General features: G+C 34.0%; 1 protein-coding gene across 1 annotated transcript in view; it reads left to right on the forward strand.

Annotated features, from left to right (window-relative positions):
• Positions 1–722: 722 nt before the first annotated feature.
• Positions 723–9,828, forward strand: part of LOC117124541 — a 16,963-nt gene continuing 7,857 nt past the window's right edge. Inside the window, exons 1-5 of the mRNA XM_033270799.1 lie at positions 723–1,366; positions 3,383–3,481; positions 4,285–4,437; positions 4,806–4,930; positions 6,424–6,622. Of these exons, the coding sequence (XP_033126690.1) occupies positions 1,085–1,366; positions 3,383–3,481; positions 4,285–4,437; positions 4,806–4,930; positions 6,424–6,622 (858 nt within the window). The 5' untranslated portion in view covers positions 723–1,084. The remainder of the gene's footprint in view (positions 1,367–3,382; positions 3,482–4,284; positions 4,438–4,805; positions 4,931–6,423; positions 6,623–9,828) is intronic.

Genomic DNA, 9,828 nt, shown 5'->3' on the forward strand with positions numbered 1-9,828 from the left:
CAGTAAATTATTCCTTCCCACTTTCACTTTAATAATGTGTTTTGTTGGAACTTGTTTCTGGATTCAGTTCAGAGACGATCCTTTGAAACCATTTTTTTTTTTAAATTGTAGATTAACTTCTGTAGATATACAGGACTTTTTTTAATTCCTTCCTTTTTTATTTCTCAAATTTCCTGTTGTTTACTAATCCTTTGTATTTTTCTTTCCTGATTTGTCTTTTGTATTGGTAGTTTAAGTAGTTTATTTGATTTCTCAATTAGTTTTTTCTTTTAGCCAATTTAAATTTTATGTTTATACTATCTGTTATATTTCCAAAGACTGGGTTGGTAGGCTTTTGAGCTTGAGTGTTCATCACTATTATCAATCCTAGCCAACTTAGGTAATATTGTAAAATTTGTTGCTTGTCCAATTTTCATTGTTTTTGTAAAGTATATTTTTGGCTGAATAAGAATAAATGAATGAATAAATTGAAATTGAATTGAAATTGAATTATATAAAATTTAGTTAAATAATAGTTTTTTTAACATACCTGTAACTTCAAAGCAAGTACAGTATCCGTATTGCATTGATCTGAGGAGGTTGGAGAATCACTTGATAGTTAATACGGTTCCGATTTGACAATCCCGTGTACCTCTTAAAGTTTTTGTTTGTGTAATAGACGAAATAAATGAATGAATGAAATAAAATCAATACTGCCCTCACAAGGTGGTTGAGAATCACAACAGACCACACGAAGACAAGAATCCCGTCAGAAAACTTTTGGTATTTTGCATTTTGTTATGTCTTTTTACATTGAAAAGCTGTAGGGCCCTAATGCTATCTAAATCACCCTGGACATTCGAATAAAGGAGAAACTTCAAAGCCTTTTCGATCCAGTTTGTCTTAGTACTGAATTTTGGTTATTTAAATTGTAGCTGGGCCTGCCGATGTAGGCTAGGGCCGGGCCTTGTGTTGTTTTGTTTGTAGGCTAGTTTTCTGTCCTGCTGTATGTAGTCCTACCTCTGCATAGTAAAGGAAGGTGCGAGCTTTTATTTTTGGACCAGGCCGGGAGTAAGGGAAGGCACGTTTCAAGATTTATTCAAGAATGGCACCAATCTTTCAAACTTCTAAAGAGCAAGAGATAGAGAAGAAATTGTCGAAATTGTACAACAAATGCAGGGAACAAGGACTCTCAGATGAAGAGATCTTGGACGTTTCAGCACCGCTACTCAAATTCATTAAAACATCAGAGCAAAAACAAACCAGAAAAAAGCAAACACGGTTTTTGCTTTGTATTGCATTTGTTATTGGCACCATAGCAATAATCTATCAATATGATCCTGCTTACAGAATGCTCTGTGTTGTTGGACGACTCTTTTCAATACAGGTAAGAAGAGCTAACTAAGACCACAAGAATGAAATTTATAGGATTTCAGTTACAGGATTATAAAAAGTAAATTTATAATAAAATAAACTGAAGTTTATATACAGTATATAATTATTGATAAATAAAACAATTCAGCACTTCACTTGCAACTTGCAGTTAAGTCGGGTACTAAAGGCTATTCACACACATTCAATATGCTAAAGTTTGAGCCGCAGAATAAAAGACATTTTTTTATTAATTATACGTTTATATTTAAAATTGGTTAATTTTTGCTCTATTTTTTTACATTTTCGATGTTTGCATATTTTTTTTGTCGTATGACATCATTAAGCTTGGCTGTGACAGTGTGCGGACATGTTTTTATTGAGCTCCTCAGTTTTGCTGTTTTAATTCCGTGTCGTGATATGTTCTCAATCAAGTTTTGATGTTTGAATTTGATCTCTGGTTTCCTGGTTTTTCCTGTGAATCGTTTTTATTCTTTCTTATTATTATTGAGGCCCTGTTTCATTAGTTTTTTCCTGTTTCTTGTGGATGTTGCTGCGACTTTGAAGCCAACGGAATTCCAGGTATTTGTATTTTGCATTTCGCGCCATACAAGCCGGTACAGGCTAGGAGTGGAGCTGTAGCTTTCATCGAGCTTCGTTTCTTTGTCTTTTACGTTCCTGCCCTTTGATGTTAATCTGATTTAACTTTGATGTTCGTGATCTGGTATGTACTTTTTCTTGTATCCGTGAAATAAATTTTTGGTGTGTTTTAAGCAACTGTTGACTGATTCGTGAATCTGTCTTTCCTGATTTTTTTTTATGATTGCGACATCTTTGTTAGCTGAACTGATTTGAATTACGTGCCATACTAGTGATAGCCTTTTTGTATACCAGGATGGCAATTGGTTTGTTACGTTTTTGTTACTGAAAGCTTCATTTATTGAAGATGAGGACACCACACCGGACTTTGATGTAATGAATTACATTGTAAATTGCAGACCAAGCAAGTCATTTAAACAAGGACAAGCAAAGCTTTATTGTTTATTTGTATCGCAACGCCTACAAGACAACAAATATTTAAAAAAAACAAAAATGCTTCACTCCCAAATCTCAAGCCGATTCTTTAATTTTAATTATTGGGCTCATACTTTCAGGAGATATTCATCCCTGCCCTGGACCTGTCTCTTATACACATCTAGATGTGTATAAGAGACAGAGTTTAAGTAGTTTATTTGATTTCTCAATTAGTTTTTTCTTTTAGCCAATTTAAATTTTATGTTTATACTATCTGTTATATTTCCAAAGACTGGGTTGGTAGGCTTTTGAACTTGAGTGTTCATCACTATTATCAATCCTAGCCAACTTAGGTAATATTGTTAATACTAGATTTTCGACTTCTAGAATGACAATTTATAAACAAAAATCTGGTACACATAGTAGACTCTCATTCATCGATACCGCAATCGATGAATGGAATAAATTACCTTATAATGTTCAAAATTCACAATCCATATACACTTTTAAAAAACTCATAAAAAGCCATTATTTATCTGAACTTTATTATACATAGCTTTATTTATATGATGTCTTTTTTTGATTATTGACTTTGTTGTTTTGATTATGTATTATTCTGTAATTTAAGTATTCTCATTTAGGGACCACAGTGGAAATAAGTTGCTTTTTTGTACTTTTCTGTGTTTTTATCCTTGAATATATTTTACTTATAATTACTTCAGAATGAATAAATAAAAAAAAAAGTATGCATTGGAATGGTTACACATTAAATATGCTAAAGTTTGAGCAGAATAATTTTTTTATGTTATTTTAAAAATTGGTTACTTTTTGCTCTATTTTTTTACATTTTCAATGTTTGCATTTTTTTTGTATCTGTATGCATTGGAATGGTTACACTCAGAATTTCCTTTTTTTGACAATTTAAATACTGTAATCTTGAATCTTGAATCTTTTGTTGCTTATGATTAGAGATCTTGACAAACTTTACATTAAGTCTATCTAATTTAATTTTTTACAGACTTTAGCTTTCTATGATTGGACGGACATATATTTTTTAGACTGTGCACTAATTAATCCCTATTATGTCAAAGATGGACTCACTGCCGAAGATTGTGAGGTAAGTAACCATCATTCAAACAAATGTTTTGCATTTTTCAGTAAACTATAATAAGTGCATGTATTCAAAATTCAAGTCTTTGTTATTTGTAACAGATACTGTATATGTTGTTATTTTCGCGTACAGAATTTTTCGCGATTTCCAACTTTCTTGACATTTTCGCGTGTTGGTATTTTCGCGGACGCCATTTTAACAAAATGTTACATTTGAGGCCTAATGTACTGTACTGTAGTGTAGCTACTATCACGATCTTTTTTGTTGTACGGAAGGCTTAAAAACGATGCGTAGGCTGCCTTTTTTAAGTTGGCAAAGTCTAGGCACAGTACTAGTAGTAGTAGGGCATAGTAGTACTGTCTCTAGTAGGGCTTAGTAGTTATTTTTGTAGGCCTACAGGTACTGTACAGTCGGTAAAGGAATTGTTTTTTCCAGGTCTCAAACTACGCCGGCGCTGAACGTGCTAAATGCGGCGCGGCGTAATTCATCACGCGCTATTCCAACTAGATTTCCGACCTATAACAGGGTTTCCCCTTTCATTCGGTTTGTTGTTTACTGTACTTCCTGTAATTTGAAATTTGTGGTCATTTTCGCAAGTGGTGAAATTCGCGGTAAGCGCTACATTTGCGAAATTCGCGAAAATTAAACCCTCACATAAATAACAACTTATACAGTAATTTGTAGTGTACTATAAAAGTGTCCTTCATTGAAACCTTTTAGTTATTTTACAATATTTATTTTCATGAATTGACATTAAGTACATTAACCGATCCAGATATGTTGACTGTGTCTATGTTCTCCATGTGTAGATGTGCCAAGATTTGGATTTTATTGAAGATGTAGACAATCTTGATCCTAAAGATATGACAGAATATTTATTTGACCACGTTCCAGTAGTCGTGACAGATGCCATACATGAGTGGAGGGCTAGCAAAGAGTTCAATTTAGAGTTTATTAAAAAGGTAACTTAAAATGTTTTTTTTTCATATTACGTTGTATGTGATGCTTTAGTGTATGCACCACAAACGTAGGTATGTAACTTAAGCTAGATTATATGAATATAACAATTGTTATATCTGTTAAATTTCTACTGTTAATGTTTGCAAAAAACATTATAACCATATTTAATGAGATGAGCTCTCTATTAGTAAAAAACTGGTATTAGGGGTGCTCTTTTCTTAACCTAAAGCTGCCCTCCTGTAGCTACCATATCAATGTATCTGGTTAGCCATCATGTCTCCTACCAATAAATGACATGATTTTACTAAATTTTCCTTGAGGACAATTGGAATGCACATGTATATCTTGTATACTTTATTCTTTGTTGAAGTTATATAAAGAAGAAGATGTTCTAGCAATGTCAACTGTTTGTTCCTTAGTCAGCGAATCAGAAGAGGATTTCCATTCGTTAATAGAAGGGCTAGGGGGCACAATTCCAACCTGGAACCTCCGATGGTAAGTACGTTTCTAGGCTGGTCTAAACCACTAACCTATTCAACTCCACTCCACTCTTTAACATTGCTAACGTTATATCCAATATGGTGATATATTTCATTTGTTTTTCCATTATGTGAAGTGCCGAGGGCACTACAAGCAAAATTCCTGTAACACATGTATGTACTAAATTTCCCATTAAAATTCAAATAGATAAATGGCAAGGCAACACATGTAATAGGCTACACTTTTAATGTCATCATCCTGCATTTCAAATTCAATCCAGTAATTTCAGGACTTTTTTGCTTAGAAACCTCATTAACTGTATTACAATTTCCATTGCCTAAGGAAAAATCGGATTCTGAAATTTATCATTTTGTGCGATGTGCAGCAACAGCTAAATATATCACTTTATTCATTTAAAAATAATGTACTGTCTGCCAAAATATATTGGGAAAACCTCAAAAATTTCAATTAAAATGCTGAATAGCTCCTTAAAAATAATCAAGTAAGCTATTAACTTCCAACCAGAAACAGATCATGAAAGTTAATTTTTGCTGATTTACAGATCCAGTGCTGTTTTAATCTAATCCGAAAATGGATTCCACACTTGATTAGTGATTTTTTTTTCCTGCTGCTGGAGAGCGTGGCCTTTTCGGCACTCTGCTGGACCCGTCACTCAGTTTATTCGTCACTCAGTTTTCTTTACACTTTGTACTGTAACTTTCTTTGCATCGTGAATAGTAGACTTGCCACAAGTCTCTCATTTATTGGTTTTTCCTGTGTTAGAAACTTTCGAAGAGCGTCATCAGCGTCTGGTTATATCGCAAAAATTTTTATGTTGTTGAATTTGGATCAACTGATTAACACATTCGCTCCCAGGGATGTGAGTTCACGCCTGAAAGGGTTCAGTCATGTTGCCAGGACGCAAGTTCATGTCCACACCTGTGTAGACATTATCGTATTGCACATAAACTCGCTGGGAGTGGTTCCAGAATGTGAACTTTCACCCTGGAGGTTCAGGGTAGAACCCAGAAGTAACGATCTAAAATTATCTGTATGTTTGTGTTTCATTATATTTGATGGGAATCAAAGATCTTATAATTGCAAGATAGCATTCTCCGCGATTTCTGCATGCAAATTCTGTAACGCAGTGTAGGGCGCCCTCATGCGAAAATGATTACTTTTCAATTTTGACATCAAAGGTCGTTAACTAAACATACTGTAGCACATCTGTGTTCAAATTCTATAACAACCATGGTAACAACTAGGATGCCCACTCTCAAAAATGATTACATTTTATGCTTCTTTTTACTGAGCATCGACGCTTCTATTTATCACGCTTAAATTGTGGAGAACGTTATCTTGTTGTTATAAGAGCTTTGATAGCAATGATTTTCATTACGGTAGTGCCCTTTATGCCTTGCCATATGGGATGAATTTGGAAAAAAGGCTTTTGGCGGTCAACATTTTATTGCTAATTTTTTCAATTTTTTTTTTTTTTTGTGTAATAGGAGCAATTGTGAAGTCCAAGCAAATAAAGTCTTGCGTCGTTACTTCCACCGTCCCTATTTCCTACCGGACATGGTGGAAGTGTTAGGATCCTGGGTATTCATGGCCTCTGGAACCAGGCGGGACCCAGAGAGGGCCAAGAAGGAGCAGATACATGAAAAGAAAGGGGAAAAACGATATTTTAGCACCACTGGATGGAAAGTGAGTAAATTTGAATATTAATGCTATAATTTAGTTTATAGATAAAATAAATTGTTTAAAGATTTAGACTTTAATTCCGTTGCAATTGTGCTGATTTTTTTTTTATCTTAAAGGAGAAGTTCACCAATTTTAACATACTCAGTTACATAATATCCCATTTTTGAAATTACAAATCTTGAAAGCGTTCGTTACGTAGACGCTCTCTACTAGATTTGTGATGATGTTGCAGATGCATCATTCATCCAGTTTTAGCAACAGGCCATTGTAATGCGCCTGTTTAGGATGATCCCTAGATGAGTTGTTCATATTATTACTATCCTTGTATTCATTATAAACTAATATTGAATGGCTTAGGTAGAGGAGGAAGACAAAAAAGTATTGTAAACCTAAATTAAAAAGGCATTAAACATGGAAAGTGAAGAAAAAGCTAGAAAAATACAAGCCTACTGTAGGCCACCTACATAATGGCTATGTATAGTTTAGCCAGTAGTACAGTACTGTAGATTACAATGGCCTGTCGCTAAACCAGGATGGAGCGGTGCACATGCTATGTCATCCAAAATCTACTTGAGAACAAGATTTGTAATTTCAAAAATGGGATATTATTAAACTCAGTATGCTAAATCATAAAATTGTATAAAATTCTCCTTTAAGACCTTCTCCTTTAAGACCTGAAGATGCCAAATGATTTTACCTTGTAGATTGCTTTGGATTATTGATGTGGAAATTGACAAGCATACAGTTAGATGTATAGTTTGATTATGTGTACTTAATGCAGAGATAATTGTGGAACTAATTACTGTGACAATTTGTTATAGTGTAGTGTTTCATAAAGATGCTGAAAATGGGACATGGAAAATTGAGATGTTAAAAATATGTCTTGGAACAAAGCCAGGAGAAATCGGATTAGGAATCCATTAGTACTAAAAACACATATTGACTGAGTGAATGTCTAAAGATTTCTTTCCTTATTTTTCTTCTTTTTTGTTTTTATTTCCTTCACATTCAGCAGCAAGTAAACTCCTAATGATGTTTTATAAACCGAGTCTCTTTTGAGGCCTAGAAAGTGGAGTTGTTTAGTCATAAGAAAAAGTCCTACTATGACAGAAATTGAAACCAGAACCCTGGAATTAGAATAATATTAATAATAATAATGTTTGATGTAGAGCGCATATTGTGGAGACCTCTGGGAAATTAACAGTATTACCCCTAGTCATTGGATCAAGCATATATGGAACACATACTCAGCTCCCTGGGGAGAATTCCATAAGGCAAGCATCTTCTTAACCACTAAGCTATTCAACTCCACTTCTCATTATTAAATTGTTCTCAAATTAAACAGGGTATATTGAAGGATCAACTGTTCTTTGTGAAATTGAATTAAGATTGTTATCATCAGTTGAGTGAAAGAAAATTATTATTTAATATCTGCTTTATTGAATTGTTCTTTAATTTGACTGAGTTTGTACTACAGTATTTTATAACCTGAGATTTAAATTAGTTACAGAGTACTTCGTATTAAACACATGATTTCACATCATTGCTAATAATTAATGAGTTTATTATTGACCTGATCACAAGCTAAGTCCATTTCTGGCACAAATAATGTCATTCTAAAGAGCAAGGAAGTTTGTGTATTCATCCAAAATAAGATAAATCTTTTTTTTTTTTTTTCTATTTTGAATGATGATCTTTCTGAAACTTTAAAGCAAGGGTATTATTTAATTCATTCAATTGGAGAGCATATTAACAAACTATGCCAATCATGTTAAAGGTAATATCTTTACACTCAGGAGGTCAGTGCAAAAGCGAATGTGGTTCAAATAAATGTCATTGGCCTCTGTCAATGCGCATATGGGGCCCATTACCGAGAAAAGGCAATTGATGATGATAATAATAGTTGATGCATTTTCTACCATCAAATCAAGACAAACAAGGCTTTATTATTCTGTATAGCAAATCACAGATAATGGTTAATAGATTAATATGATAATTAATAACAATATCATTATGCAAGCTTTACTATTACACTGGCAGCCAGAAAATTGAGAAAAATTTATAATCACAAAGCTTATCAACTAAGACACAATTAAAAAAATAAGTTTATTTATGTGATGATATACTGCAATCTTTTTTTTATAATTTGCAAGCGGAAATGTACGTGATGTAGTGTAGTTCAATTTATATAGTGCTTTACACCAAAGTCTCAAAGTGCTTGAGGTGTGGATTAGCTTATACGATAACTTGCTCAGAGAAGGGTCTCTATCGGGTAAACCGGTACAGATATCACTCTTCTGTCCTCAACAGGGGCTGTATGAATCAATTCACTGGGGTAACCCCCTACTTATCTCAGAAGATGACAGTACTTGGTTCTTTAAAGTGCATGCGAGTCAAATTGTGTACACTGGGCCTATGGTTTATTATAGTCTTCATCCGAGAAGACTTGATCCACCACCAGAACCATAGGAAAGCGCCGATATTATGGTTGTACGTTGTGGCGCCCCTGCCTTAAGCACTCGGCCATTCAACTCACCATCTTTGGGATGGTCTCAAAGAATTTCCTCTCAGAACAGATCATTTTTTTGATGTAGGAATGGTTATTTGACATCCATTAATTGGCCTCGTTTTATATTTTGTGTTAAAAGACTAACATTATTATTATTATTTAAATAATCAATTTTGTAATATTTTATTAATCAAAAAGTCAAGCAATTCATTATCATTTTCGGAATTTTCAAGTTTATGTGGCAGCATTTCCTGAACACCAAATATAACTTGTATTTTAACTTGACTGAAATTTCATTTGCAAGGGTCGAAGTCTTGGATGTTGTGGGAGCCTCCCGGAAATCAAGAGAGTCTCCTACACTTCAGCATGCAAGCATATCCAACTAATTAATAATGGTTTTACATGCTTTTACTATTGTATTGTCATTTGTCACCCCTCCACCTGCACCATGCGTGTCATCACACATGGCAGAATACAGATTTAGATGTGTTGAGAAACCTCATTAAACCAGATCTCTGGAAGTGGCTTCTCCCAACTTAGGCCAGCAGATTAGAGGCTATTTTGGGGTGCAGGTGGCAATGGAAGTACTACCGGCTAATTTTGATATTTTCTGAAAATATAGGTCTTGAGAAGTTCAGAACTCAAAATTACCCAAAATCCCTTTGGGGGAACAACTCCAAATTACGCATTCAAAATGGCC

Source organism: Anneissia japonica, unplaced genomic scaffold (assembly GCF_011630105.1).
Source record: "Anneissia japonica isolate Jap-2015-1 unplaced genomic scaffold, ASM1163010v1 scaffold287833_len2544123_cov190, whole genome shotgun sequence".
In the NCBI taxonomy this organism is placed as follows: Eukaryota; Metazoa; Echinodermata; class Crinoidea; order Comatulida; family Comatulidae; genus Anneissia; species Anneissia japonica.